This window comes from Molothrus aeneus, chromosome 2 (genome assembly GCF_037042795.1).
Source record: "Molothrus aeneus isolate 106 chromosome 2, BPBGC_Maene_1.0, whole genome shotgun sequence".
Lineage (NCBI taxonomy): Eukaryota > Metazoa > Chordata > Aves > Passeriformes > Icteridae > Molothrus > Molothrus aeneus.
Window position 1 is genome coordinate 113456052 of NC_089647.1, and position 26663 is coordinate 113482714.

Consider the following 26663-nt stretch of genomic DNA (forward strand, 5'->3'; position numbering starts at 1 on the left):
AAGGGATGAAAGGGATGGCTGGGGGAGAACAGACACAGCTTTAATTGGAACAACCAGCAAGGTTCACCAGCAGCATCTGGCTGCTTTCCCCGCACCCCTTTCAAAATTTGTGATAACATGGCCAATCACATCTTTTCAGCAAAGAAGGAAGGTCAGGTAGCATTAGCATAAGCAGTAATTTAGTATGAGCTTTACATAATGCTTTAACAATTTCTCCTCATGCAACAGAGCATTAAAAATGGCCCCACTTGACCCTCAGTAACCATAGGAAATTGACTGCTTTTTAGTTAAAATGGGCTGCCTGATAGATTACATCTTCTGGCCAGCTGTCTTCTGGTAGTTTAGCAAAAAAAAAAAACAAAACACTTTCTGTTTTTTTCTGTTTTCTCTGTACCCAATCTAAATGAGTTAATTCCTTAAAAAACAAAATGAGGGGCTATTGAGAAGAAATCTTTATGTATTGCTCCATGTGATTTTTGGTTTTCTTAGAATCTAATTGTAAATATTCAAACTGTATTTGAAGAAAAAGGGTTAGAGAAAAATTCATGTTAAAGACTATTTGTGTTCTTATTGATAAATTAGGATTGGTTGCAAGGGTGCGGAGTTCCAAATTCCATTAACTCAGTGGTATGTGGGATTTTAATTCTGAACAAAGGACACAAAGAGGTAATTCTGGTTTCTTCTGTTTGTGTGCTGAAGGAGCACAAGCCAAGCTAGATGAGTTGCAATTAACTGTGAGGAGATAAATAACCCATATTGGAATGGTAGAATCATAGAGTAGTTGGATAAATCCCCTTTTAGACTCATCCAAGCAGATGTATGGGATAAGATTCTCTCCTGCTCAGGAAGGACTTTAGCTGCAAAAGCAGTAAAAATGTGTGTGCAGGTTAAGAAAACTTTGCAAACTGCTGCACAAATTTTTTTCCAATTTTTCCAGTAGCTGTCCTCGGGAGTATTAGCCCTCTCCTTTCTGTGAACACTAAGTTTTTCCCACAATTTTTCATGTGAAGAAAGACAGGAAGTGAGTGGGCAATCAATGGCAGGCATCTACAGCTGGTAAAGCATAAATGTGCATTCCAACTAAATGACAGGAAAAATTTCATGTTAAAGAAAAAAACTGACAAAAATAAAAACGGGACAAGCACGTGACTAAAATAGGGGGAAAATCAACAATGGTAACTAAATTTTCTATGAAAACATTATCATTGTAACATTTTTAAGCTCATAGTATTGATCACCAGGCCTTCAAGCCATAAGTTCCCAAAGCAGACCCTTCCAGGTCTAGACATATTTTTGATATACATGTCTGATTTTTTTTTTTTTTTAATATTCTAGATGTTGTATTTGTATGTTGTTCTAGCTCACTATGTTACACTAAATAATTCCCCATAATATTTATTCACTGTATTTCCTTCTGGGTTGACTCAGCCAACTGTTTATAGTGATCAATGCTGACAGATATTAACTTTGTGTACAGAAAATAGTGTGAGAGAATTCCATTGAAGAAGAGCACATTTTGACTTCCCTGAAAAATCCCATGTCCTGCTGCCAAAGTATTTTTTTTACAAGAAATGTGTCTTAATATACATTTAGGGAATCTTTAATATTGGAGGAACCTGAACTTGTGGTGACAGTACAGCAGGATCGTGTTTTCTGTTCCCTAAATTACCCAGTATCTTATTTCCAAGGAAAAGTAGTTTCTTTCTTAAAACCAAACTTGATACAAAAATCTTTGGCTTCTTGTTTTTATGGACCTTCCATTTTTACAGTGCTGCCAAAAATGTCTGATCAGTGGTCTGAGCTTTTTGTTGTTTTGTTTCATTTAGAGTTTTTTGTGGATAGTTTTGAGGGTTTTTTAACAGTGCACTTTCTCAGTAAATCCTGGCTGCAAACACAGCAGAACAGAGACTTTTTGTGTCACCAGTCCATCAGCTGTAGCAGGAAACAAGAGGAACAGTCACTGATGTGGTTTTCCATGATATTCAGGGTTTCATAAACAAGGGCCTCGAGGTCCCCTGAGTGTGCCATGTTTACTACAGCAGACATCCCTCTCAGTCATAAGAAATTCATTTGCTGTTTGCATTAGGGATGCATACTGCCATGACTGTTCAGCTGTAATTGTCAATAATTCATCAGCCTCTAAATGTATAACAAATGTGCCTTTTCACCCATGAAAGGGCTGAAAATCTTCATTTCCTCTCTCCCCCTTCCTGGTTCTTCTGCTTGGTGCTCCTTTTGCCCCTTTAACATAGGAAAATTATTGCTGCTGTTGCATTCCCTCTTTTCAGGCAATGAATTCAATTTGGATAACTGTCTTGGTTTGAACAGACAGATGTCTGCTAAGGAAGGCAGGAGCCTCCCTTGAAATGGAAAATTTAAATCCCCTCCCTCTGAATTATTATAATTTTGAAATTAAAAAGCTCTCAGGTAAAGATTCAGGAATAGGAATAACAGTTCTTTAGTAGGAAAATTAAAAAGAAACACAAATGTAATAGTACAAAAAGAAAAACCACTGCCAGAGTCAGAGCAGTCCCTGTCCCCCTGTGTGTCAGGGGGTGGCACAGCCCCATCCCATGGGGGCTCAGCCCTCCTGCAGTGCCAGCTGTGGCTCTGCTGGAGCAGGGATCCTGCACAAGGGGGGAGTTTTCCTCTGCAGCTCCAGGGCTGCTGGAGATGGGCCTGGGCTCCCTCTGGCAATGCAGGGCAGCAGAAGCTGCTCCTCTGGCAATGCACTGGGCAAAGGCTGCTGGGCTGTCCCAGCACCTCAGATTGGATCCAGGTAGGAATGCTTGGCTCCTCCCCTGGGCGCAGCATCTCCCCATGGGATGATGGGATTGGATCAGCCCTGCAGGGACACTCAGTGGCCATGGACAGCAGAGATCTCCTGCAGGGAGGATTGGCTGTGGGAGAGAGAAAGAAAAAACTACCCCATGAACAGCAGAGAGCTGCCCCAGCTCTGACAGATGGAATAGAACACACAGCCCCAGCCTAAAACAGGGCATTATTTGCCCTCCAGAGGACTGTTGTCCTTTTTTAAAAAGCAGCTCTTTCTCTGAATGTGGAAAGAGAAAGCTGGAGGGGAGTCTGGATTGTGAAGGCATAGGGAGGAAGGCTCCAGCTGTTGTGGGGAGGGGTCTCTGAACCTGCAGAGAGAATTTCCACAGACCTTCAACTCTGAGCTGTCCCACACTCACCAACACTGGCAGCTCTTGTTTCTCCTTCAGGAAAACTTGGGACACTCTGGCACAATGAGAGCAAATATTTGCATGAATTATGAGAGTGTTTATGCTGAAAAAAAAAACTTGAGGGCAATCTATGAGAGCATTGGTGCTTCTGCTGTGTTTCTGTTTTCTCTAACAGATGGAAATATAATACACACCCCCAGCCTAAGACAATAACAAACCATCCTGCTCATTCTGATGATATCAAAGCCATTTTCATTGCACTGAGCCTCTAAGAACAGGAAGCTGCACCTTGTGCCTTGTTAAAAATAAAACCAGGAGATGCTTTTTAACCTTTCTCCGTGCGTTCCTTGCTGCAGGTGCCGGGGTTCCCCAGTTCCAGCCGATCGCGCTGAACGGTCGCATCCAGCTGCTCACAAACGGCTCCTTGCTGATCAAACATGTGCTGGAAGAAGACAGTGGATACTACCTCTGCAAGGTCAGCAATGATGTGGGAGCAGACGTCAGCAAGTCCATGTACCTCACTGTTAAAAGTAAGAACTGAAACGCTTCTCTGTGATCCAGATATTGCCATTGAGTGAAAAAAGGCTTTACTGCATCCGTAGTATGGAGGGAAGGGAATGGGCTTGGGAGGGGAGAGGTTGAATTTGTTGGTTTTTGATTTAATTTTGGCTTTCAGCTGTGTGTGGTAGCACCTGGAAGTTAGGATGGTTAATGAAAACCTTTGTTAGGTAGAGGAAGAAAAGCAAATTTGTACCAGGTCTGAATGCTATCCCTGAGTCATGAAGGGAAAATAAGAATGTTGTTCAGGAGTACAAAAAAAATTAACAAAGGAGAAATCCCCACAGCAATTGTCATAAATTCCAGAAGCTGAAGGAAATGTGGATTAAAAAGATACTTTATCAATTCTTAATGTGTCATAGATGGAAACTATAGGTACAATTACTATAGGTAGATATCACAAGATATTACAACATACTCTAAGATTTTATAGATACAGCCATAGTAGTTATTTTGCCTTAGCCAGGCAATTTTTGGAAAATCCATGTAATTGCATAAGCTCTAATTGCTGTACTTTCCAGGCACAAGAGAAAAAAGCAGTCCAGTTTTCAAGTTCATATTAGTTATAATTCCTTGAAACATCAACACAGTTTAAAAAATAGAGGAAATATAATGGGAAAAAAAAAGGTGTAGAGATAATATAATTTCTCTCACTAGAGAAAAAACGAGACTATTGACACATCAGTGTGCCAAATGTACCTGGATGACCTGTCAGACCAGCATTGAAGGAGGTGACCACACTATGTACTTTCATGTTTTGAAAGGTTTTTGAAGATTTACAGAATGCTTTGAAGTTCTGGGATGCCAATTACCTTGAAAAAGTTTTGCCCTTGAAAGTAAAAAGAATTTTTTTTTTCCAGAAAGGAAGGGAAATGGAATTTATTCTCTATTGGAGAGTGCACTTTAGACCATTAATGTTTAGGTCAAGGGGTGTTGTTTGTTCTTGAGAATTAACAACTAAGTTATTTTAAGAGTGTCAAACATTTGACTCTAATTTAAAATAGTAATTTTATCTTCTAAAAAACAACATGATGAGCCCTCCAGCAAATATATTAATTGGACATTTTTTCTGTGGGCTGGTAGAAGTTCCAGCTTCTGTGGTTTGCAGAACTGGCCAATTTTGGGCCAATCTTTCCTTGCAGGAGTGAGGGACTGCTGTAATATTCTACCAGAGCCAGCTTCCCTCTGCTTGGCAGCCGTGCATGCTGCCTATCTGATCACTGCATGCAGTTTCATGTGTGATAAAAGAGCATCCCTTATCAAATAAGAGCAGGAGCTTCCCTGGGGAGGCAGCTGCTGTTTGAATCTAATGAAAACCCCTCTGGCTCTGAGATAGCAGGGAGCAGCCTGTGCCCCTCACACACCCACACTGACACCAGTCCACTCCAGAGCACTGGGAGGGTGCTGGGGTGTGCGTGGAAGGGGCAGAGCCTGAGCTTCCATCAAACACTCGTTAAGGAGAAGTTGCTCTGGTGAAATGGGCTGCATTATGGCTGGATCCCCTGTTCTGGTGGTGTGGTTGTGGCCCAGAATATTTGTACCTGGTCAGGTGGACCGACTCCAAAATGAGGGCTTGGATTTGTCTTTCATCTCTCTCATCATTCACTGTTTCCTTTTTCTGTGTGGCTATTCAGGATCCTGTTCCTGGACCCTGCTCCTCAAGTTTAGTCCTCCTCTAGATAAAAACATAAGTCTTCCTTCACAAAACTCATGGTATTCTTGATTAGTTGATCCTTCCCCACAAGGTCACCCTAAATGCCTTCTTTAGGCAGAGGTGGAGGGTGAGGCATGGCCCATGCAGTTGTTTCTGGGTGACAGAGTTGGTAAATAAAAAAACACCTTCCAAAACACAAACAAGGGTTAGCACTGATGCATATCTTTGTGGCCTCCTTGTGACAAATTGCCTTCCCACCTCCCTTCAGTCTATTTATGGCTTATCCAAGAGCAGTAGCTCACATCTGATAGAAAAAGCAGAGTGGCTTAGATGGATTTGGTCACTGATCGTGAAATTAGACTGGCCCTCTGAAAGAAAAACATGGCAGCAGTCCCTTTACACTTAATTCCTTCACTTCTTGTTCCCTGTGCCACAGATACCTCAGGCATGCAGGTGCTAACCACTGCTGGCATCACTGAATTTGGAAATAAACCCACTCGTGCACAGGAGATTCTTCTCCTCCTTGTGTGATAAAGTTTTTACCTACTCTGTTAGTAACTCTGCTGGATAAAGTTTTACCTTTCACAGATCTAATTAAAAAATCTCTTAAATGATCTGATGCTTCACTTCTCCAGAATTTCCATTGTCACCTCTATCTAAGCAAAAAAGATCTGCTGTCAAAAGAGAGTAGGAAAATTTTGTTTCAGTAGCTCAGGACTGGGCAGGATGAAACTTTAATCTATTTCCATTACTTGCTACCTCTAAAATGGATGGATTTTTTTCTTAGTGAAAACCCATGTCAAGCTATAAACCAGCTGGTTTAACAAGACTCTTAGTGGTAAGGGGGAAATTGCAGTAATTCCAAATATAAATTTATTTAGTGCCTCAGTGTTTGTTGAGTGACAGCCTCGTGTCAGAGGAGCTGATCTAAATTCTTAGTTGAAGGGAGATTGCATGAGAAGGGAGTGCAAAGAAATAGGAAAAGAAAAAAAAAGAAAAAAAGAAAAAAGAAAAGAAAGAAGCTTCAGGAATACCATCAGAAATGTGAAAAGAGCAAGCTGCCAGCATCAATGCTGAATCAGGAACCATGGGGCAGAAAATTTTCATTTAGCAGCTATTATCCTGCTCACTTTCTTTTCAAGGTATGGACATTAAAATCATGACCAGTGAATTTTTCTCTTCTTGTGATTCAAGGATTAGCAGTTCCCAAATTCCATATTCACTAAGACACACAATATTAGAAAGTTATGAGAGATCTGGAACAAGGCATCTAGTGCTGTCTTGAGAAATGACTCCTGGTGCTTGGGATGAGAAGAGTTCTGAAGAATTTCTATAAAGGATAATGAGCCTTTAACATGAAGAGAAGAACTAAAATTATTTAAAGGTTGCCTGGGAGTCACAGGGGAAGAGATGATTGCTTAAAACAGACTGCCTGCCTTCATCTGAATAAATGTCACACTTCCTAATTCCACTTTAGGGGCTGTATATAACGTGATAGAATGGTATCCTGAAAAAATTACCTCCTGAAAAGCAAGCTTGAATTAAGGCTTGCATGTTCCTGTGTAAATAATCTGTTGGAGGCAACCACATTAGCCCTGCCCCTTCTTAAATCTATCACTTCTTTTTGTGACAGTGTGGAGCCTCACAAGTTTTAATCTGATCATCAAAACATTTCCAACAAATCCTGTCTGCCAAGAAAACAGAATTGCTTCATTCACTTTCCCCTCAAATATGCTTCTTAGCTATTGGCATTATATGTGTTTAATACATAAACCTAAAGCTGTCAGTCAGATCCACAGCTCCTTCCAGCAGGAACATGCTAATCCCAGCTAATTCTTTCAATGCCAAGTTTCACCACTTAGGCTTTTTTCTAAAAAAAAAAAAAAAAAAAAAACAAAAAAAAAAACAAAAAACAAAAAAAAAAAAAAAAAAAAACAAAAACAAAAAAAAACTTGTTGCCTGTGACAAGAGCTGATGGAATAACAGGAGAAGAGGCTGGTGGGGAAAGGGAGCCGAAAGGGAGCCTGGTAAAACTGGTAAAACGTGGAGGCTGTTCCTGCACCACATTGTGTTTTTGCTGCCCCTGCCTCTCTTACACTGCTTGTCCATGTTGACCATGACCTCTTCCAGGCCACATTTGCTCCTCACCATCTTCAGCATCTTCAGACAACTCATGGAGCAAAGAGACCTCAATCACACATGCTGCTGCAAAAGAAATAAAGTATAATAAAATCAAACACAAATAAACCTAGAAGATGCTTATGGATGGAGACTGAATGGTGGAGCTCTTTTCTCCCCTGCAAGCTAACAGTTGTTCCACCATATGTCTGAAGCACTGCAGCATTTGTTTATTGAGATGGATGGAAAGCTCTGCCTGTGAAGCTTTATCCAGGCAGGATAAAGGGACAATTTCCATGTGACCAGGCAAATGAGTTTGCTCTGCTGCGACACCAGCAGCAAAGCCAGCAAGCTGTGATGGAGAACTCACTGTGCTCTGCTCACCAGGGTGCCTCTAAATGCTCATTTTAGTCTTTGGGAAAATAATTCCTTGCTGAGAGCACAGGAATGTTGAGATCAGCCCAACTGCTACTTTGGTTTGTGTATAAAAAGCCAATTTCTCATTAAAATGCATGTATCCCACAAGATGTCAGTAAGGGTGGCATTGCATGTTCTACATTTGCAAAGATAGATTATCCATGATATGTGGTAAAGAAAGCTTAAATTCACTGTCTCTAATACCTCCAAAAACACTTATAAGAAGGACAGGAATAATGCTATGTCAAATTCACCTGAGCCCAGTTATTTTGATATTTCTTAATCTTTCTTTGCTCCATTTTTCTCACAGTCCCATGGTCTGTAAATACTATTTTCTGTGGAAAAACAAAACAAGACAAAAGCTCCCTTCTCTTTTTGTGTGCCCTTATTTACTGTTTTCTTCTTTTGAAAGTAAATTCTTTTTTTTTTAAAGGCTTTTTCATTTATTTGATTCTTCATCCTTATTTTGCAGTTATCTCAAGTAGGGTACACTTTCAGGAAATGGACAAATTTAGCCAAAATTGGTAAAAATCTCTGGCTAGAAGGCTTGCATGTGTCCTGAGAATGAAAGAGGGGGGCAAAGGAAGCAAAAAATAATTTCCTTGAATTGCATGAGCTACTCTCATGCCCCAATCAGTCCTTCTATTTAGCTGGTGAGCTGTTCTTGCCCACCTTTACCCTTGCCCTCATGACAGGCTGCTCTCTCCCTCTTTTACCACCAGTATCTTGGTAATCAAAGGTAAAAACTGTGTTAAACATGAGGTTGTGAATAAACTGTCCAACTCCAAGTCAGTGCTGATGAACTTAAAGCCCTTTTATGTTTTAATTTTTTGTTCCTGCCCATGGCGGGGCAGTTGGCAGTTGGAACTTTCAGGTCCATTCCAACTCAAACTGTTCCATGATTCTATGACTTTAATTGTTTATTCTCATTACTCTAATTGTTTCTTTTCATGACTCTAATTGTTTATTTTCATGAAATGCACAGTCTAAAAGACTCCATGAGTGAATCTTGGATGAGATCTCCCTGGATGCAGGCGCTCCCTCTCATTAACAAAACAGCCCATTTCTTTCCCTAACGAGGTCCTCCCCCAACCAGAAAGGAACAGGGGTCTAAATGCTGTTTTCTGCCTCTTCAAAGTGCTGGCACAGCTTTGATTTAGGGACTTGCACTTTAATCACCCATCATGTGTCATCACCCCGACAGGCGGCAGCAGCCGCCAGACACGAGCGCCGATAAATTGCGCCGAGAATCGCTGGAGCGATCCTTTGTTGATTTTCCTTTACAGCTATTCCATGGCAGATCAGCTGTCATAACAACACAGTGCCTCTGGCAACAGAGGGAAATTAAACATGAAGTATGTTCAAGGTAGCTGGTAGAAGGCTGGAATATCCCTTTTCTTCCGTGCCTTCAAACGCTCCCTGCTCCTCGCGGTAACGCCAAGCCCGTGGCAATTCTCTTGTAAGATAATTGCCAGATGTGCTGCAGCACAAATACTCAAGTGGGTTTGTATGCAAATCTTTGCAATGCTCTCATTTAAGGAGGAGAGGTAAGAACCTCTCTCTCTTGCTCTTTCTTTTTCTTTTCTTTTTTAATAAATATTTTTTGATCAATATAGCAGCCCTTTTTCTGTTCTTCAAGGCTGGTTGCACAGCAATGTTTCAAGCAGAAAGTAAAGCGGATTTTTCTCCCACAAAGTGCATACAGGCTCTGCTGTATCAACAGTATCATATTTATTGCTTTTTTTTTTTTTCTTTTCAAAAATAGATGTCTCTCTCAGCTTTTTGATGCCCAAATGGCAACATTCAAAAGGTAGCAAGGGTGAGGCTTATTTTCAGAAATTTTATTTCTAGGGAAATTTTCTTACTGGATACAGACTATTGAGGCTTTCCTGAAAAATAATCAGTTCAAGAAAATTGTGACAGTTTAGTCTTTCAAATGCCTTCATGTCTTCATGGTTTTTCAAAAGCTTCATAAGGAATGGGATTCAGAAGCTTCTGTTTTATTTTCTCCCTTCCTTGAACAGATTAGTACTATAAAAACCACAGATATTTTAGCATGTTCTCCTTTCTCAACATTAATATTTCTTGTGTCTTGTTAAATTATCCCTTTATTCGAAGGTGTTATGTGGCTCTCAGATTGCAATGAACTCTGTGTCCAGGTTTACCCAGCTGTGCTCAGAAAACTCTGTGCTACAGGGATCATTTCAGATCAAGGGCTGCAGCTCTTCTGTCTCTGAACACTGCTGAAACAAGACTTGAAAATAATATCTGATCTACTCCTTCAGCTGAGATGGTGGAGTGGCAGGGATTGATACCAGCTAGACAGATAATCCATTCTTAACAACCATCACTGAGAAAGTACAAATGTCAGTTCCTTGTATTTGGCATGATTCTTCAAACCCTACTGTGCTAAAGGCAATAAATGATAATCCCAAAATGTTCTAAACTGGGAGGAAATATTCTGGAAATTATTCTTACTGGTGGTTCAAAATCATAGAATTACAGAATATCCTGAGCTGGAAGGGATCCACAAGGATCATCCAGTCCAGCTCCTGGCCCAGCACAGGACAGCCCAAGAGTCACACCAGGTGCCTCAGAGCATTGTCCAAAAGCTTCTTGAGCTTCTTGGCAGTCTTGGGCCATGACCAGTGCCCTGGGGAGCCTCTTCAGAGCCCCAGCACCCTCTGAGGGAAGAACCTTTCCCTGATCTCCATCCTGAACCTCCCCTGGCTCAGCTTCAGGCCTTTTCCTCGAGTCTTGTTCACAATTCTTCTGCCCAGGGCAGAAGTTGTGCCTCCTGTGCAGGGGAATTGCTGGGCTCAGGCCCTGCCTGTGGCTCCGGGGCCATTGCTGGGCCTGGAGCAGAGCCTGGGCCTGCTCTGACCTCTGCACACAGGGACAGACACAGGGACAGCCAGGGACTGCCAGGGACAGGCAGAATTCCCAGAATTCCCAGAATCACTGGGTTGGAAGAGACCTTCAAGACCATCAAGTCCAGCCCAGCCCCAACAGGTCAACTGAACCCTGGCACCCAGTGCCACATCCAGGCTTTGTTAAACACACCCAGGCATGGGGACTCCACCACCTCCCTGGGCAGCCATTCCAGAACTTTCTCACCCTTGCTGGAAAAACCCTTTCCCTGCTGTCCAACCTGGATTTCCCTTGGTGCAGCTCGAGGCTGTGTGCTCTGGGTGTGTCAGTGCTGCTGGAGAAAGAGCCCAGGGCCAGCTGAGCCCAGGCCCCTTTCAGGAGCTGTGCAGAGTGAGGAGGGCAGCCCTGAGTCTCCTTTGCTCCAGGCTGAGCACCCCCAGCTCCCTCAGGGCTTCCTCACAGGGTTTGTGTTCCCAGCCCCTCTCCAGCCTCCTTGGCCCCTCTGGATGTGCTCAGTGTCCCCAGGTCCTTCCCAAGCTGAGGGGCCAGAGCTGGGCACAGCACTCCAGGTGTGCCCTCAGCAGTGCAGGGACAGAATGACCTCCCTGCTCCTGGGACAGCCAGGGACAGACACAGGGACAGACCCAGGGACAGACCCAGGGACAGACCCAGGGACAGACACAGGGCCAGACCCAGGGCCAGGCAGGGCCAGGCAGGGCTGAGGCCCCTCTCTCTCCCTGGGGCTCCTCTCCAGGCTGAGCAGCCCCAGCTCCCTCAGCCTTTCCTGGGCACGGAGCTGCTCCAGGCCCTTGCTCAGCTCCAGGAGCTCCTGGCCCTGCTGTGCTGAGGAGAAATCAGGAATTGCATTTGGACATTTAGCTCAGAAATTCTTGTCAGAAAACACCACTCTTATAGAATAAAAATTCTTCAAATGTATTTATTTCTGATGTTTTCTTAAAATTACAAAGTGGTTCTGTATCTCAGAGTCAGTCGCACAAAATAGGTCCTAATACAAATAGTGTTAGGACAGTGTTTTCATAAGTTATTTCTTTTTTCCTTCAATTCTTGTGGTACAGGAATAATGAGTAATCACTAACCATATCCACAATTGAGTGTTGATGTTTACTGTTTATCTGAATCAAATAGGTTTCAAATGCAGCATGGATACAGGTTTACAGTCTTGATTTTTCTTGAATGTATGCCTTTATTTAATACTTAGATCTCTACATTTACCTGGATTTTCATGCTATGAAACCTACTAATTTTTCTGAGTAATATTTTAAAATACAAATGCTGCTGTGAATGCATTAGTTTCATTTGTGAGGAGGGAGTTGTTTGCAGTGTGTTTGATGGGTTTAATATTTGCTTCTGGAGGAGGAAGTGAATGCAGGATCTATTGCAGCTTATTTTTATATTTGCAGTGTCATCAAAAGTTGGGTCTATGTCTAGCTAACAAAGATTAAATGAACTTAAATCAAGAGAGCATTGTAAAGCAATAGTGGTATGTAAATTAATTTAGTGGCTATGTGCAGTACACATGACTATTTCCAGTTCAGAAAAGGTAGCTTTATAGTACTGTCCTTCTTCCTTTTCCTTTTCCTTTTCCTTTTCCTTTTCCTTTTCCTTTTCCTTCTCCTTCTCCTTTTCCTTCTCCTTCTCCTTTTCCTTCTCCTTTTCCTTTCCCTTTTCCCTCATCTCTTTTTGTCTGTGTCAGTCTTACCAGCTTTAAGGTACATCTCATTTAGAAAGTAACCCTGTTCCAGGGTTAAAACAGGTACAGGACAAAACCTCAGAACTCCCCATTATTATTTTATATCAGTTTAGGATTTGCAGAATGCTCTCTGAACAGCCAAAATAGAGGTCAGAGTCTTAAATTATATTTCTTCTTATATATCAGCTTCTTCTGCATTTTCAATTACTTAGCCACTGTCTTTTTAAGTAAAAAGCTTATATTTCAAAAGGTTATTCACTCTTTTATAAATTAATGAATGCTGTCATAGGTGCTGCATCATAATTCTTTCTAGTTTTTCATTTTTTTATTTATTTATTAATATTTTTTATCCTTATCTTTAATTTGAAGACAGAAAACCTGAAGTGAGTTATAACAAAAATAGTAAAAATTATTTCACAATATCTGAAGAAATATGTAGGATATAAACTACATTTGAGTATCAAGTGACACAGATGCCAAGTCAGTTGCATTTTTCTGTATAAATTCTCCTGCAGCAAAAGAAAACTGTAAAAGAAGATAGTTTATATGCAAATATTTTCTGCTTTGGATAAGAGTTTATTTCTTTTAAAAAATACTATCACAAGTCACTATCAAACAAAGATGATCTTTTACAGCTGCTTCCATCAATGCGACTCAAAGCTTTTTTTTAAGGAAAGCAATTTTGCCTTCAAACATAAAGAGCCTTTTTTTTTTTCTGGTAGTATTTTCTTTTCATCTTCAAAATAGATTTTCAGAAATTGTGCGGTGGTTTTGTTCACATTCCTCTGTGAAAATCCTACAGTGTGAGAACAGAGCATAGAGTCTGTGATAATCAACATAACAAAAATTTTTAAAAATTAAAAAAATTAAATTAAACCTTTGCATGTCAGGTACAATCAGAAGAAAGGATTTGCAAATGCAGATTTTCTTTCAGTAATTTATTTGCTTGGTGGGAAACGTTTCCTTCACCCCATCCCCTTCCCTGACCATTGGGATTTGCTCACTGCATCAGCTCCCATCCTCACTGCACATTCAAATATTTGTAGGGTATGAGATGCTTGAACAAATCTGAATACGTTGCTTTCATCTTTCTTGAGAAAAAAAAAAGGAAGTGTCCAGTTATGACCATAGCAATTGATTTCTGGGTGTCCCCACAGTATAGGTAACTAAAGAAGCATGGCTCCATTTTTAGATAAATCTTATTAGAATCCTGCAGGGCTGAGGATTGAATCGATTTGGTCTGTCAAACCAGGAGATAATGAAAGAATGAGCTCTTACTGTTGGCCTAATTACTTATGATTAATCTTACCCCATCCATTTTTTTGTAACTGTCTCCATTAGGCCAAAGAATAATTATTCTTACTTCCAACTTTTGTTTTCTTTTCCAATTCTGAGTTGGAATATTTGATCATGTAGGAAATGTGTTGTCCAGGCAGTTATGTGTCTTTGTGACAATAATTTTAGATTCTCTGTCATCAATTATTTGGTGTTCAGCTTCCACCTGGACAAATTCCTGCCCTGGGAAAGCAATTTTTTGTAATTATATAGATGTAGGTGAGCACAGCACCAAATTCAGAAAGGAGAAATGATCTTTCAGGGAGGGAATAAATTTTATAGCTCCAACCACCATTCTTGACTTGTGAAAGAGGTTTTTCCTTTAAAATCCCCTTGTACAAGTCTCCTGGTTTAGGGAAAATTTGGGAGAAAACCTCTGAAGGAGTTCCTCTAGAGAGCAGATTCAAGAGGCCCCTCCCCCAGCTGGTTTGGGAAAATATTTCCTTGGAGAAAAGTGGAAAAAAAACCCTGTTTATTTATCAGGCAAAGCATTCACGAGCACAGAGAAAGAGATCAATACTAAATAATAAAACAGACAAATGGGGATACAAGCATCATAAAGTAACCCTTGGACAACAAGATGATGTGTTCTCAGATGATGGTGGGAGCAGCCCAGTGTGTGCAGGGATTGGCAATGACATTGAAACTCCCTGCTTTTATAAATGAAACTTCTGGTGGGATTTCCTATCCATCATTTTGCAAAAAATACTATTAGGCTGTAAAAGATCTCTTGCTGTGTTTGATCTATGGAAATTAAAGGCCTCAATTACCAATATTTCTGTGTCCATGTGCAGGAATGTGTGGCCACTCACAACAGAAATACAGAATCATTGAATGGCTTGGCTTCTGTGGGTGATTTGGTGAAATTTAATCCCCAAAGTCAGATCAACCTAAAAAATGCATCTTAAATATTATGTTCACAGAGCCATTTTTTCATCAGAGCCCTGATTTATAGAAGTAGCATGGGCACAGTTGTCTTTCATGTAATCAGTGATGTGCTGAAGGATGTTTAGCAAAGAGGATGGTTATTTAGGAAATTAAACATATGCTGCTTAGATTTGGTTTAGATTTGGGGGTTTTGTTCCTGTTGTCTTCGAATTTGGCTTAAACTTTTAAGAAAAAAATCCTTCAGCAAATGTTGTAATCCTTTGGGAATGAATGGTAAAGCAGCAATGTCAATGGCCTGGCTTTCAGTCAGCACTGCAAGTTCTCTCTGTTCTGTTTCCCCATCCTGAACTTTTCTCAGATTAGTTAAAATAAACTCTAAAATCACATCATCAGTGACCTAACAGGAACATTTTTCTACTAACAGACTTGCCATATTGATAGATAAGTACCTGAGAAACAATCCTGTTCTCTTGCTTCTATTTCTTTCCTTGCAAAGGGCAAAGGTTCCAAAGGATCTAATGTAATTTCTGGAAGTGAGATGGTATAAACCTGTGATCACAAAATCAGAAAGAAACAGAAAATAGGGCTCTTGCATAAGTCCATTTTGCTGCAAATCATCAGAGCAGTACAAGGAGCATCTGTTAGATGATTATTTTTTCCTGGCTTTTAATTACTAGCCATTGATTTGGGTAATTGCCCACAGGTACACACACAATAGTGCAGCAGGATCTCACTTCTGCAGTCTTATCTCAAAACTGGCTTTTAAAATAAGTGCCTATCACTGTAAGTGCTCTGCAAGAAAGCAGCACTCTGCTGTATTTTTGTCTTCCTTTGCAATGCAACCTAAATGTTGCATTTACAGCAGGAAGGAGCTGGCTCCTTGCCATGCACTTACAGCCATAAACCCACACTCTGAGCAAGGCAAATCTCCTGCTATCAGATTTTTAAGTGGTGACTTGCCGAGCTGAAATAAGGGAGAACAGACTTTCCATAAGTGGTTGCATATTGTTGTGGAAAATCCAATTACCACTTGCTAAATGCCCAGGTCTGAGATTTAAATAAGAGCTAAATGAAGTGCCTGGCTTTTAAGGAAAATGGGAATGCACCTAAACAGTGAGGAAAACCTTTACAGGAGAGCACAGTAATCCCTGGGTGCCCTCAGGAGTTTTTGCTGATTCCCTGTAGCATTCCCAGTCCTATTTCAGGGAACTCCCCAGTGGAGAGACAGCTGTGAATGAAGACTTGTGAGTCTTATTTGCATATATAATGGAAATAATGCATTGCACAGAGGTGTTAACTCTCTCCCTTTGGGCTCTTAAACCTTTCAGCGTGGAAGACCTCCCAGAAAAGGTTAAAGAAGTATTCAAAAACTGAGAAAGGAGAGAACAAGCTGGCCAGAAGGAGAAGGCTGGCACAAGCACTATTTAGTTTTGAAAAGATGGCTTTTTCCTTGGCTGTGATCTGCTTTTACCCCCTGTTTTCTGCTTATTTCACCTGTCAAGGCCCAGGAGCAGAATAAATCAGTCTCTCTTCTGAATGAGGGGGCTCAAATGTACAGAGCAGTGGCTTGGCAGCTGCTGGGCTGTGCTGGGTGTCCCAGTGTCTGCTGAGCATGGGCATAGGCAGAGTAATTAAAGACAATTAAAGGGGTTGAATTTCCTCTCATTTGCTGTGGGGTAGGCTTGTAGACCTGGGCAGTTACCGTGGCCTTGCTGACACCCAGCAAGCCCTTCAGACAATACAGATGTGCTTTTTAATATAAATATACACATTCAATCTGCTGCTTTTCCCAAGAAGTTCCTTAGATCTGTTGCAAACTCAAGATTATTTCTTCCTTTGCTGATTATTCCAGTTTATTCCAATGGCATCATGGCTTAGCTGTATAACTGTAAACCTCTCACATGGACACTAGAGCAATAGTTGACTTTTTGCAGCATAATTAGAATTACTTCCAAAAGCAGGAGACCAGAGAACAGGCAGATGAAGCCCAAAACTTAAGCCTGAAGCAAATTTTGCTTCAGCTCTTGAGTTTGAGTGAGCTGAACCTGGGAAATGCAGGAGCCTGGAAGGACCAGGGATTTAACTTGGGGTCATCCAGGGATATTTTAGCTTGGAATGCACAGGAGTTTGAGAGCTTTTAAGGGATCTGTCACATACTCCCAGTTTGCTGATACCAAAGCAGCTCAGCTTAGCAGTGTGTCAGCCTATCTCTCATGCAGAGTGATGTAAACTAACCCAGGGGAGCATTTCAAAGATGCTGAAATGGGAGTGACCTTGAGGAGCTGCACTCTCACACGAGCATCAATTGCTTTCATACCCAGAAAAGGCAAAGTCAGAATATATCAAGTGTTATCAACCATCCAACTGGTTTGAGTTGGGGGTATCTGTACCCTTTTTTGTCTCTCTCCATAAAATAAGTGGATTTTTTTTTCCCCAAGTACCATTGGATACCCAAATGAATATATTTGTCATTATGGAAATAATGAGCTGGAGAAGAAAATTGTCTGTTTTCCTTAAATCAAATTTTACTCATTCAACCCCTTCCCTTCCCTTCCCTTCCCTTCCCTTCCCTTCCCTTCCCTTCCCTTCCCTTCCCTTCCCTTCCCTTCCCTTCCCTTCCCTTCCCTTCCCTTCCCTTCCCTTCCCTCTCTTTTCAGATGTTTTTATAAAGGATGTTATAATCAACAATTGCAAAAATAATGCTATTAAAAATTAAATAATATCTGAATTGTAGACATTGATTCATATAAGGTTCCTGTAGACCAAGATTAGGTTTTCCAGTTCTTATTTTTGCATGGAAGAAAAAAAGCACATTTAGTTCTGACTCAGGAGCTTTAGGAGGAATAATCAAACTTTGCTTATTTTTAATATAATCACAGTATTTTTAAAATGCAACAGTACATATATGGAACCTACATGTACACATACAGAAAAAAAATCTTTTTGAAGTACAGAGAATAATTTCTGTGTGTTAACTCCTTTGTTATGTCTCTTACATTGGCTGTTGCTAACATTGCTCCAATTTACTATTCTTGAAATTACTGCTCTAATTTACCATTCCTGAAATTCTGACTTTGCATTTCTCGACTTTTAAAATATTTGGTAGCTTACACCATGAAAATACATGTTGTTATTTTATTTACTTTAGCTAAAACAAATCTAGTGCACACTGAAATAAATCCAGTGATGATTATTCTGGGATAAAATGTAAGAAGGGCCGCTACGTACACACATGTTTAGTGTTTCAAGGCCCAGAGCAAAGTTAATGGTGCATATAAATAATTATTTGTGCATATACTCATAATCCATATGGTCACTCTATGACAATTACATGTAAAAGGCAGTTAAAGTCACAGAGATTGACTTTGCATAGTTCTGAAACACCTGGACAGGAGGGATGTGCTGGGTCCTCTGGGCTGCTGACCATAAAAGAGAGAAGGAGCCCACAGAATGCAGCAGCATCTCTCAGAAAACCACTTTGATGATTCTGTTTTGCAGGAAAATATCCCACTACCACCTCTCTTCTGGAAAAGCCCAGATAGATCTCTGTGCATCTTTGAACACCATTCAGAATTTCAGCTTTGGGAGGAGCAGCTCAGCTCATGGTTCCCTGGGTTCCTCCTGCCCTTTTTTAAATTTTTCTGGAGGATCCAGCATGATCCAGCTTTCATCAGTTGTAGCTTTTCTGCACAAAGACAATTTTCAAACATCTTCCCAGGGATCCAGTCTCATAATTTCTGTAGACACATTGTAGGCAGCTTTCCTGAGGACTTTCATTGGAAATTTCATTCACCCACAGCTATTTTTGTGTGGCTGCTCCTGCATGCAAACATGAAAATATTTGAAGTGCCCAAATAGAACCTTCTGAAAATCCGAATAACACAAAAATATCTATGTAAAATTTGTGTAGCTTTAAGGGAAAAGAGTGGATTATCAGGCTAGAAAGCAAATTTTGGCAGTCTGAATATATCTTTTTTTTCTTGGCAAGCTCTAAGCAGTGAGAAGCAGAACTGAGTTTGTGGTGACATTACACCTAAACCATGGCAGGACTTACATCAAGACATTGGACCATCAAATATATTGGCAAAAATATGGCAGCAAAACCTAACAGGAAGCCAGAGAGGGACAATTCATCAGGAAGCAGAGTGACAGTACGAGGGGGAATGGCTTCAAAATAGAAAAAAATAGGTTAGAAAGAAAAATAGGTTAGAAAGAAAAATAGGTTAGAAAGAAATTTTTTACTGTGAGGTTGGTGAGGCCCTGGCACAGGGTACCCAGACAAGCTGCCCCTGGATCCCTGGCAGTGCCCAAGGCCAGGCTGGACACTGGGGCTTGGAGCAGCCTGGGACAGTGGGAGGTGTCCCTGCTTTCCATGGCAGGGGTGGCACTGGATGATCTTTAAGGTCCTTTCCAACAAAACCACTCTGTAATTCTGTGATTCATACATAAAAATGCTTCCCATGTCTGAACTGCCTTTGTGACAGCCTGCTTTCCATGCAGACAAGGATGTGAGGAGAGTGTTTTCTGTCTTGGGGCTGCAGGACCAGGAGGGGACAGCCTGAGCTGCAGCAGGTTTGCTCTCCACATCTCCAGCTTCATTATTTCACCGTGCACACTGATGAACTGTAATTGTTTCCTGGCTCCCCTTGGTAGGAGATGGGGTGACAAAGGGGTTTGGAGCACTGCTAGGTTCCTGTTTCCCTCACTGATCTCTATTAGAACAATCATTATGATAATGATTCTAATCTAAGCTTCTGTAATATAACTGAGAAATAAATGCTTCTTGGTTAATATGCCTCAATTAACGGGTCACCCAGTGTAGCTGCAGCAGGTTGCAAGTAAGTAGCTTTCAGGATCTGAGCACAAATGATTATAGGTTTTCTTTCCCTTTTTAGATGAAATGGATTCATAAGCCTTACTCAAATGAATCGCTCTTGTAGTCATTAATTATAGTATACACATGTTAATGACATCATTATCAGGAGATAACATAATGTCCCAAAGACCACGTGCTACAGTTGTTTCCTGTGCAAACAATTGTGCTTGATAACACAGCCTGTCACAAAATGTCAAAAGAAACCACATGGTGTCTCGAAATGATTGTGAAATTATCATGTGTCACAGCTATGTGTATCATAAAAAATACCATCACAACAGAATTTGTCATTAGCTCTTGGGTGAGGGATACTGAACAGAACAAATAATTAAGATCTTGAATATCTCAAGTGCAGCACATAATGCAGCACTGAACTGTTTAAAGCATATCCTGTGACTGAATTAAAGTGCATTCGTCATGAATTCATGATATGCACAGTAAGAGGCAATATAAAGCACCTTGTGAGATTTTTATTTTCTCCTATTTATTAAAAATAGACAGAAATGAATTAGTCCTTTTAAGATCCAACAGTCTAGTTCTCCTTTTAGCTTGTATGAGGATTGGGTACTAAGACTGTAAGAAACTTGTCAGTGTAACTCTTATTTTAACAAATTAAATCCTGCTCAAGTGAAAGTGCCAAAGTTGCTCAAGACCTCTGTGGGAACAGAATATCAGTCATGGGGCCTCATTTGAGCAATCTCATTTTCATCCTTTCCATGATGCAGCAAAATTTTCAAGCCCCTGGCCAGCCTGTGGGGTTTGCTGCTGACAAATAGCAGAGCTATCCCCTAAGAAGGACTGAACTCCCCCTTTTGCCATCCATAGATTTTGGCAGCATTAGCATCTTCTGCACTTTTCCTCCTGAACTCAAGTGGAGATTTATTGGGCTCTATATTTTGCGTTTTCCTGTTTTCCTTTCACCACCAAACTGGAAAACAAGATTATTCTCCTGCTGGAAAGAAGCTGTGCGAAATCATTGCCCAGAGCCATGGGGTTCTGCAGGCACAGAAAGGTGAAACAGTTTCCCCCAGGACACTAAAGGCTGCTGGTTACAGAGATGCCAGAAGTTTTCCTCCTCCAGGGCTGCCTCCTTTGCAGGGTTATGTGGGACTTGCTGGCAAACAGCTCCCTCAAAGACCCATCAGTACACTCATCTCCAGAGCTGAGCTTTTTGTAACCCACAAGACTCTGTTTTCAGATGCTCTGATGATAACAGGAATACTGCTTTAATCCTGCAGTAATTAGTAATTTAGTAATTAGCCATCAGCAGCAAGGCAGACAAAGGGAGATACCCAAAATTTCTCCTCCATCAAGAGTCTGTGCCTGTCCCCTCAGGTGATTTCCCACCTGCAGAGCTGCCCCAGCCCAGGGAGGAGCTGGAGCTGCTGCAGAGAGCCCAGAGGAGGCTCCAGGATGAGCAGAGGGATGGAGCAGCTCTGCTGGGAGGAAAGGCTGGCACAGCTGGGATTGTTCACCTGCACAGGAGAAGCTTTGGGCTGAGCTCAGGGTGGCCTTGCAGGGCCTGGAGGAGCCCCAGGAAAGCTGGAGAGAGACAATTTCCAGGGCATGCAGGGACAGCACACAGGGAATGGCTTCAAACTGCTGGATGGCAGGGTTAGATTAAATCTTAGGTAGAAATTCTTCCCTGTGATGGTGATGAAACACTGGAAGAGGTTTCCCAGAAATTTTGTGGCTGCCCCTGGAACCCTGGAAGTGTCCAAGCCCAGGTTTGGACAGGGCCTGGAGCAACCTGGGACAGTGGAAGGTGGCCCTGCCATGGCAGGGGGTGGGAATGAGATGATCTTTAAGGTCCCTTCCAACCCAAACCATTCCATAATTCAGTGATAATTTCAAAGTCTGTGTGCTCCTGATGCTGATGTTCCTTTATATGAAAGGTGCATATGAGCCAATCAGCCTTCCTGCAGCAAGCCCAAGAGAGCTGCCATGCAAATATTTTAGAAAATTTAAAGGTGAAAGTCTCTAAAGTCATATCTTAGTTTACATGTTTGGTCTTTGTGGTTCTAAGTGATCCCAATGGAGCAAGAGAAACCATCTCAGAGGCTGCTTTTGAATTATATCTTTCCTTAGCAGTAATAATGCCATGGGAATTCTTGACAGATGACCTGGTTTTACACTTCCTGAGAGAATTCAGTAAGATTAAGATAAGGATTCAGATTCCTCTCTTTTTTCACCTGCAGTTCCAAACCTTCCAATGCTCCTCCACAACTCATCATTCAGGTTTACAGAGCTGCAGTTAGCAGCTCGCTCAGCCCTGGCACACACAATAAATTACCAGTGACCCTTTTTTCACCTCTTTGCCTCAAATTTCCATTCCTGCAAAGAACACCATCTAATTAAACACCACAACAGGGGCCTTCTCTGGCAGGAGGGGGGATGTTTTGTGACATTACCAGAATTTATTCTGGCAAAATCCGAGGCAAGGAACAGCCTGGAGACAGAGGTGGAGGAGACCAGTGAGATTTATGAGAGACTGGCAGAGCTGGCAATAGAAATTGGAAGAGTTACTGAAGCTGCCAGCAACTTTGCAATCTTCAGGATGGAAAATCAAAGGATTATTATTTGTTAGCAGCAGTATTAAAAAAATGTATTTAACTGACAGAGGGCTGAGAAAGCTTTTCCTTTCTTTAATGCTACAGATTTGGTTGCATTTATATTTATTTATTTATTTATTTATTTATTTATTTATTTATTTATCTATTAATTTATTTTTTTAACAGTTCACCAGAGTTCAGCTTCTTAATGAGCCGTTTTTTTGAAGACCAATTCCGGGCACTCAGCTCATACAGAGGAACTGAGTCAAGTACACAGCACAAATATAGGAGCTTTTCAGGAACCACACACTTTAGGATGCTTCCAAGTTATCCTTGGAAAACCTTTGTGAAGTATGAGTTTGAATAGATGAAATTAGCTCAAAAGACAGCAAACATAACCCATATATTATCTGAGGAATAATTTACTCTGCAGACAATAAGGGAATATTTTTAGGAAGACTTTAGCTGCACCTAGGGGTGTTCAGCAATTCTTCAAAGTCCCTTGAACACTTAAAAATAAGTGAAGGAAAACAACATCACTGAAAGAAGGTGAGAGGTAACAGTCTAGAAATTCTTAATTTTGCTACAGAAAAAAGTATAAAATGAGAGTATCCAATGTGGCATTCAGCAAGGACTAGCCAAAGGACTTATTTTCATTTAATTTACTATTTTCTAATCCAGTGCATGACCAAAAATAAGGCAAAAATAAGAAGTAGTATCATTCACCAATTTCATAACGCTGAGCACCAGGTAGTCCCTCTACTAAGGAAGAACTTATCTCATGGGGAAACAATGTTTGTGTAATTAAACAATGTATTATCAAACATGATCACAACAGTCTCACTGGAGACTGCTTGGATGTCTCAGTTACTGAAATTTGGATGCTCAAATTTGCCATTTAAATTTCCTCTTTTTTTTTTTAATACAGATAAATTAATCAAGAGGAGATATCTTTTTGTTATATGTATTTTTTTAAATTTTTACATATTTTATAAGGCAACCAGTAGATTAGAGATTTCATTGGAGGTGTTTTCCAGCCTAAATGATTGTGATGCAGTATAGTCTCAGTAGTTACTCCCGAAAATAGACTTCTGTAATTCAAGTTGCATTATTTCATATTAAAGGAAGATGGAACAAACTTCTTTAGACAATTGTTGTATCTGGAAACTCGGACAAAGCAGCCTGGTTGAATAATCCCTCATTTTCTTTCCTAGAATTGAGAGGTCAAAACCTGATGTGCACAAGATGACCTGAAGTTACTCAATGTTATCAATGACCCATTTATTGCAGGGAAAAGAAGGAAAAGAAAATAAATTTGGTTAGAGAAACAATCTGCTTTTATCACCCTTTTCTTTGCACAAGTGTTTGAAATGCTGGGAATCCACTGGGTTTGCCCCAGTGATGCCTTGGAAAGGCTGACCTAGAACAGAGCTACAGAATAAAGCAGGGATTTATTCAAAGGCCTCCATGGATGCACCTTGGGCAGCACCAGAGCCCAGCCAGGGCTGCACCCAAGATGAACCAAAATGGCCCCAAAATGCACGGCCGGGCACGGGGTCTCTCCCTGGGATCAGTTCTGCTCCATTTGCATCTTGCAGTTCATTGTCCCATTCCAGCTTTAGCCCCTGCAGTCCCACCCTGCTTGTTTTTCTCTCTCCAGCCCACGGGGTTTGTGCTCTGGGGCTGAGATTTGGATCATTTGTCCTTGGTGCCCAGCTGGAGCAGGAATTGTTTTGTCTCCCTGCTCTGTGCACAGAGCTCAGCATCCCATAATAGGAAGCCCAGCCCCACACACTAAAGCAGCACAGAACCTGAAACATATAAAAGCTCAAACCTGAGGCATCCCCAGTTTGGAGTTGTAGTTGCAGCTGTTTTGACAGTGGCAGCATCTTCCTTTTTAGAACATTCATATCCAGTTATTAGTTTGGCATCCTGCTGATGCTGTTATTACTTCAATTTATCTTACTGGTAAGGAAAGTTTTAAAAAGTCACATCATTTTCCAGCATTTTCCACTGTGAATTCCCAGTGAAACACTGTGGGACAAAGGTGTAGCACTTCAACAACGAGGGATTTTTCATGCTAAATTCCAAACAACAGACAGATTTTCCTTCAGTTAAAAGAGAGCAGAAATGCAAGAGCTTCTCAAAATTAAATATCAGGATGATTTTTTTCCAAGATCTTAGGTAATATGATAAATTTTTAATTACAGCTAGAGAAAAGGAGTTGGTTAGAGCAGTTATTTGCAGAGGAGGAACAGCATGGATCTAGAACACAACACCATCCTGCCCATCACTGCAGCAGTCTCTCTTTTTAGCAAAAAACAGAATAATTCTTCCATAGGGAAATTCATTAAATAAGAAGCTGACTAGAAGATAACTTTAGTGATAACTTTACTTTGTGATGAAAAAGGAAGTTTCTACCTTTGATTCAACAACACCATAAACTTTTGGTTTATATTTCATTTGTCAAAACTAGTTCCTCACAGAATTAAAATTTGGGAATGTATTCCCAGATGACCACCAGGAAATCCATTTCCCTTAAAGTGCTTTTAGCTTGAATGGATTTGGGTGATTTTGCCAGTATTATCTGAAAAAAAGACTCAAGTTTTGAGAATTCTCATGAATTTGCATAGCTTTTTCTTTTCTCCTTTTCTGCCAAAATTTTCATTTTGAAATTTTCATTTTGTGAGCATGTTGGCCTGATTTTTAAATGCTGAGCTAATAAAGCCTTCTGAGAAATGCCTTTTGTCAGAGACCACATTCTCATGAAAAGTTTTAGGTCAAAGAAATTAGCTGTTCTCTAAAGGAAAAATAACTTTCAGTCCAAAGCCCCAACAGGAGTGGTTCTAAAAACCTTTCTACCAACTTAGAAGAAACTCTAAAATGTATCATAGAAAAAGCAATAAAACTTGAACATAAAATCCCCCTGGGGATGTGACTAATGAGGCTGTTGTGCAGTGTATAAACTCAGACTATACCTTTGTGATTATTCTTTTTATAATGAAATATAATCTAAAAACCCTCAAAAAACAAAACCCAGAATGACCAAATCAGCCCTTAAACCTCCTGTATTTCCTAAGGCCAAATGAAGATAATTTAATAATTTAGGTACAAAGCTTAGATCTAAGCACAGCTTCTGTGTTTTTGTGTTTCAAGGATCTGATTAACAAAGAAACATTTGACAACCTGATTTTTTAAAAAGTCAAAGAAGCATTTTCATATTGCCCTTGTAACCAGCTGCTTCATTTATCACACTCAGCATCTGTCATCTACAATATGTCAAACCCTGCTTGCAAACACGACTTTCTTCTTCCTTTTCTGCGGGTTACATTATCAGCCGTGCCATTTTGGCCTCTGCTTTTGGGCACGTGCAAGAGGTAATGGGAGTTTCTATTCCCTTGAAATACAATTTAAAGGGGGAAAAAAAATTATAAACCAAGTCCTTTGAACTCCTTGGAATGTGGGAAGGAAAGTGACCCCCAGCCCTGTGCCACACTGTGTCCAGGAGATGGATGGCTATAATTTACTCCTGCCTCAAACACGAGTATTTATGGTGCCTCCCCTTGGCTGAGGGGTAAAAATGGTCTCCAGAGAAACAGAAACATTTCTTTTTAAGAACATTTTGAAAAGAGGGATGTGTGGGACAGCTGAAAGTCAAGGGAAGGAGATAATGAGGGTTGCTTTGTCCTTTTTTTTTTTTTTTCCCCAGGTGATAAAATAATTCTCCTTGATTGCCTTTGTGGAAAATATTTACTGTTTTTTCCCCTTTGTTTTACTCACTCACACACATGTGCCTGGGCATGTGCAGGCACAAAAATACCTTGACCTAAGTTATAGAGGTGATAAATCTCTAGGGCCCCTGTACAGCAAAGCACTGTCAACATCAGCACTGTAAAATTTAGCTTTAAAACTTCTTTTCAGCTGTTCTCTGGCTCCCAGCTGGATGAGCACATTGGCAGCTCTGAATGAGCCAAAATAACTATAATCCAGGTCCAAATTAGGGTGCTCTTCCTCTGGCCTCAGACGTTTGGGCACTGGAGCCAAATTCTCAGCCTCTGCTTTTGTCTGGAAGTATTAACTATTCAGTGAAACAATCACAAAACACTCAGCACACAAGGCCTGGAATTCAGATTTTATAAAACACTGCAAAGACACGTAACAAGAAATGTAAAAAATCACCAAAAAATTCCTGAGGAAGGTTCCTAATTTTAGATTTCATAAAAGTGAGAAAAGTTTCTCTTTCTGATTTTTATTTGCTGTAAGAGCTGCTTCTAATTTGTGGGTGATTGAATCTCAAAAAGTAATGCATTTAATATCTTTATAAATATTGTGTTTCTCTAAGCCCTCTTTGTTTCTCTTTGCTTCTCTTTGCTAGGTATTCCCTCTTTCCATGAAACAAGTACTAAAAGATTGTTAATTTTTTAAAATTATTAATTAATTTATTATTCAATAATTATTAATGTAAATAATTGTTACATTTTTTGTTAGCTTGTTAATC

General features: G+C 40.6%; 1 protein-coding gene across 2 annotated transcripts in view; it reads left to right on the plus strand.

Moving 5' to 3' along the window:
• DSCAM (DS cell adhesion molecule) overlaps positions 1-26663 on the plus strand; it is a 472610-nt gene that overhangs the window by 313692 nt on the left and 132255 nt on the right. For both annotated transcript variants that reach the window (XM_066545552.1, XM_066545553.1), the window contains exon 11: positions 3542-3715. In XM_066545552.1, coding sequence (XP_066401649.1) covers positions 3542-3715 — 174 coding nt within the window. The remainder of the gene's footprint in view (positions 1-3541; positions 3716-26663) is intronic.